This window comes from Priapulus caudatus, unplaced genomic scaffold (genome assembly GCF_000485595.1).
Source record: "Priapulus caudatus unplaced genomic scaffold, Priapulus_caudatus-5.0.1 Scaffold1249, whole genome shotgun sequence".
Taxonomy (NCBI): Eukaryota; Metazoa; Priapulida; class Priapulimorpha; order Priapulimorphida; family Priapulidae; genus Priapulus; species Priapulus caudatus.
In genome coordinates, this window is record NW_014578310.1 from 46,082 (window position 1) to 51,017 (window position 4,936).

Below are 4,936 nucleotides of genomic sequence, written 5' to 3' on the forward strand. Positions count from 1 at the left end.
CACACACACACACACACACACACACACACACACACACACCCTGCATGGATGCTGGACACACACACATACCTCATACGTGCTTGTCAGCCTCAGCCGGAAGAAGATCGGTATGAAGCAGTGTGCGCTGACGGGGATGACGATGAAGTAGCTGAGAACAATCATCCAGTAATGCGTGCCGTACGTGTACACCTCCGCGGGCGTCCCCAGCAGCGTGATCGCCGACATGAAGCTAGCTAGCAGCGACATCGTCACCGGCGCCCACGCCATGTTGCGGTCGGCCATCAGAAACTCGCTCGTCGTTCGCTGCTTGCCTCCCGTACAGCCGTAGTAGAGACCGATGCAGGCGGACACGGCCAGCGTGAGGCCGAACACGACGTAGTCGGCAATCGAGAAGGTGTTTCTCTCCAACATGGTGGCTTGTGTCGAGGATCGGTAGCCGAATGTGCGGAGTCACGGAATAGGTGCGCACCCTATAGCATGCCGAGAGAGAGAGAGAGTGACAGAGAGCTGAGAGAGAGAGAGAGAGAGAGAGAGAGAGAGAGAGAGAGAGAGAGAGAGAGAGAGAGAGAGAGAGAGAGAGCGAGAGAGCGAGAGAGGGGAAATATATATATATATATTTTATATTATATATATAAGCGACGTTAAAAAAAAATCTTGAGTAAAGCCAAACAAGACAAGAATAACCAAATGAGCAATATTATATAATATGACAAGTGAAAGAATAAGACTGACAAATAATCGAATAGGAATACAACAACAAAAGGAACGAAAGACCAAGCTCTATAAACAACTAGATGACCTGAAGAAACAAGAGGACATAAACTCAAGTGGATTTTGGAAAATAAGAAAAAGGCTATTACCTATAGTAAAGAAAGTAAAGCATCAAGTGTCATAAAGAGAAGTTTATCAAACGTAATGGTAGAGAAGACAGATCAAATTAAACAAGAATACGTAGAATATTTCGAAGAGCTACTAAAAGAAAAACCTATAAAGAATGAGGAAGATCGCAGAATTTATGAATCAGTTGAAAAAACCTTTAAAAAAATAAGAATCATAATTAATAGAATTAATTAAGAGGAAATAAACGACAACGAAATTAAACAAGTAATCCATGATCTAAAGGGCAATAAAGCAAGAGATAATCATGGGATGGTCTATGAATTAATGATCGATAGAGGAAGAGATATGAGCAAAGCGCTAAAAACAATAGTAAACTCACTACTTCAGGGTGCAACAATACCAACACAATGGCATAAAATGTCAATAAAAACCGTTTATAAAGGAAAAGGAGCGTTGAGTTACCTAAAAAATATGCGAGGAATTTTTCTAACTAATGTCCTAAGTAAAATAGTTGAAAAATTAATCTGGAAACGCAAACAAAAAAGCATGGATACGTGTCAAAATCAATGTGGGGGGACGAAGGGATACAGCACAACTGACCACCTATTCGTACTAAGGGGGATTATTGACAAACACCGGGAACAAAAGAAAGACATCACTATACTATTTGGGGATATTCAAAAATGTTTCGATAGCTTATGGCTAAAAGATGCATTGGTGGAATTATGGTTTAAAGGATTAAGAGCTGAGAGATAATATACAAAATGAATGAAAAGGCAATTATTTTAACATAAAAACACCAGTATGAAAAACAGAAAATTTCATCACAAAAGAAATAGTTAGACAAGGAACAATATTAGGACCAGTCCTATGCTGTATGACTCTGGATCACCTAAATAACCTCAACAAAGCTGGATACATGTATGGCAACAGCATAGAAATCGGACCCTTACTATATATGGACGATGGACGATCCTATATACAATCCTAGAAATTGGAGATCAGGAAACAGTTACAAAAATCGCTCAGTCATGCCACAGATTAGCAGAACAAAAAAGATTAGAATTTAATATAAACAAAACAAACACAATGGTTATAAAATTCGCAAACAAAGAAACGATAGAAAAAGAGATATTATTAGGTAACCAAGTAATCAAAAAATGCACCAAATATTCATATCTAGGGGATTTAATTAATGATAAAAAAGAGTTTAAGGACATGATAACAGTCCGAACTGAAAAATGTAGGTTCATGATGAGGGAAATAGTATCAGGGACAGAAGAGCAAAATTATGGAAAGCATACTATAGAAGCAAGAGTGAAACTATATGAATGCACAGTCTTACCTTCCTTCTTAAATAATAGTGAAACATGGACAAACGTAACTAAGGAAGAATTTAAAATGTTAGAGGATTTCCAAAATGAGTGCCTGCGCAAAATAATAAAAGCCCATAGTAAAACACCACTTGAAGCACTAAGGATAGAGTTAGGAATTTTACCAATAGTTGATAAAATAGGATACAAAAAACTCATGCAACTACAATACATAGTTAAGCTAGATAACAATAGATTAATGAAGAGAGTATTTATACAGCAAATCAAAGAGGATGAAAGAAATTGGGGAAATAAAATTTTAGAAGATTCTAGAAGAGTATAAATTGGAAATGTCATTTACAGCCATAGGATTAAAACCAAAAAGAACCTGGAAAAAAACAAGTCAAAGATGCCATCTTAAAAAGAGTAATTAAAAGAGACAAATTGAAAACTAGAGATAAAACAAAAATGAACATGATAAACATCGAAACATACGGTTTGAAAAATTATATGAAAAAATTATCATTCACTGATTCGTGTTTTGCATTTAAGTGTAAAACTTGTATGATTGATCTCAAAGGCTACTTTAAAAATAACTTTAATGACAATATGGGTAATAGATGTACTAATAATATAAAAGAAGACATGGAACATTTATATAAATGTAATAGCTATAATAGATATAAGGAGGAACAACGAATAGAAAACTGGACAGGAGACAACCACAGGTTACTGAAACCAGAGTTAGATTATGTACGGAAAATACTGGTGACTAGAAACACTAACATCTAGAGAACTAGAGGCGGCATTAATCTCCTTTTCTCCAGATAATCCCCGCACCTCGTAGAATCGAGTGCCTTGTGAAATACAAGAGAGGGTACCAAGATACAAGATACAAGATACACGTCTCCCGCCTCCCCACGCGTCCGCTATGTATCTTACCTTCTCTATCGTCCTGTCCGTCTCCCGCCTCCTCCTGCTTCCTCTAGGTGTTGCTCTTTCTCTTCCGACCTCACTAGCATCTACTCTCTCACTTGCTTGGTCAAGCGGCGGTGTCTCTAGGCTGTTCCAGAGGAACCAGCACACACTCGGCGTGTGTCAGGAGAGGAACCAGCGCACACTCGGCGTGTCAAGAGAGGAACCAGCACACACTCGGCGTGTCAGGAGAGGAACCAGCACACACTCGGCGTGTCAGGAGAGGTGGCGACAGGACTCCGTCGTGCGTTGACGTCCGCGTGCTCGCTGACCACTGCCGGAGTTAACGCGCTACGGTACTGACCTCCGTGAAGAGTCTGCTGCCGAAATAGGTCAGTGCTGTCCAGCTAGTGCGCGCGCGTGTGTGCGTGTGTGCGTCTGTCACTACCACGCACTAGGGTGTGAATCGGCGCTCTAGCTGTTAGCGTGATTAACAAACGGTCTCTCGTTGGACGCGAAGAAGAATCGAGTCTCGGAGAGGACCGCGTCTGTATGTGCGTGTATGTGCGTGTATGTGTGTTACGCGCGAGTGCGCGCCAAACAGACGCACCGTATGTGCTCGTACTGGCTGGGTGACTTACTAGTGTGGAGGCAACAGGTAATAAACAGCGATGAAAGCGTAGAGGGAGAGAAGGCTCAGCGACACGGTCTACTGAACTCCTCTATGCCTGCATGCTCGCGCTTACCGTAAACATTCATCATTACTAGTGCGTATAGTTGACGCAGTGGGCTCCGTAAGGGAATACTCTACGTCTCTCCCTTCCTCCGCTCTCTCTCTTCCCCTGTATCTCGCCCATTGCATCATTGATTCTCTTTCTCCTTCTCTCTCTCTCTCTCTCTCTCTCTCTCGCTCTCTCTCTCACTCTTGCTATCACCTTGTTTCGCACGCGCTCTCTCTTCCTTTCTTTCTCAGTCTCCCGCTCTCTCTCTCTCTCTCACTCTCTAACCTTAACAATCACTCTCTTCCTTTCTTTCTCAGTATTTTCCCTCTCTCTCACTCTCTACCATAACCTCCCCCTCTCTCTCTTGCTCGTATCTCTCTCTCTTTTTCTCTCAATCTCTCTCTCCGTCTCTCTCTCTCTCTCTCTTTCTCTCTGTAACTCTCTCTTTCGCCAATGCCCGTATAGAAATTTAAATAACGAAAACAGTCAGTATTTGGTTAAAGAAATCCAGCAGCAATGAAATGCGCACGATGTTACCAATTCTCGACACATGTTGACGAAGTATTGGTTTTATACTCACCGTCTCAGTACTGATCGAGATAAATGAGCGCCCTCTACCGGTCAGTAACATCGACAAAGACTTTGATTATAGAATGTCGCGTTGTAATATTGTTCATGTGAAGCGTAGCTAGAACGACTACATGACGAAATATCTCGCAGAGCCGGCAATGAATGAAATAGCCGGCATGAATAACACGCAAGTTCCTCTCGCTCTTCCCTTCCTCGTTCACACTCTTTATTTCTCGATCTCCGACGTGCGCACAAACACCCCGCCCACACCCCGCACCAACGCAGACGTAACCCGACGAGACAGTTTCAAAGACTCAAATAGAACATAAGCAATACGCAGGTGAGCAAAACTCGCCGATGTACGTGACTTCCCCCCACCACACCCACCGCAGCGGCAAAATCTGTGAGATGCTCTTAGGCTGGCGTGGTCGGCCGCGTGCATCGAACACCCGCACCACCAACACCACACACCCCCTCACGGAAGGTCCAAGCTCGACACCGTGCATCCAACAGCACACCGACGACGGGGCTGGTCCACGGATTCGGACTTAGCTGTGGTCGTTCACACAGTCACGG

General features: G+C 42.7%; 1 protein-coding gene across 1 annotated transcript in view; it reads right to left on the reverse strand.

Moving 5' to 3' along the window:
* Positions 1-3,715, reverse strand: part of LOC106815963 (sodium-coupled monocarboxylate transporter 1-like) — a 42,975-nt gene extending 39,260 nt beyond the window's left edge. Inside the window, exons 1-2 of the mRNA XM_014820499.1 lie at positions 3,096-3,715; positions 70-470 (exon numbers count right to left, since the gene is read on the reverse strand). Of these exons, the coding sequence (XP_014675985.1) occupies positions 70-411 (342 nt within the window). The 5' untranslated portion in view covers positions 412-470; positions 3,096-3,715. The remainder of the gene's footprint in view (positions 1-69; positions 471-3,095) is intronic.
* Positions 3,716-4,936: the final 1,221 nt, after the last annotated feature.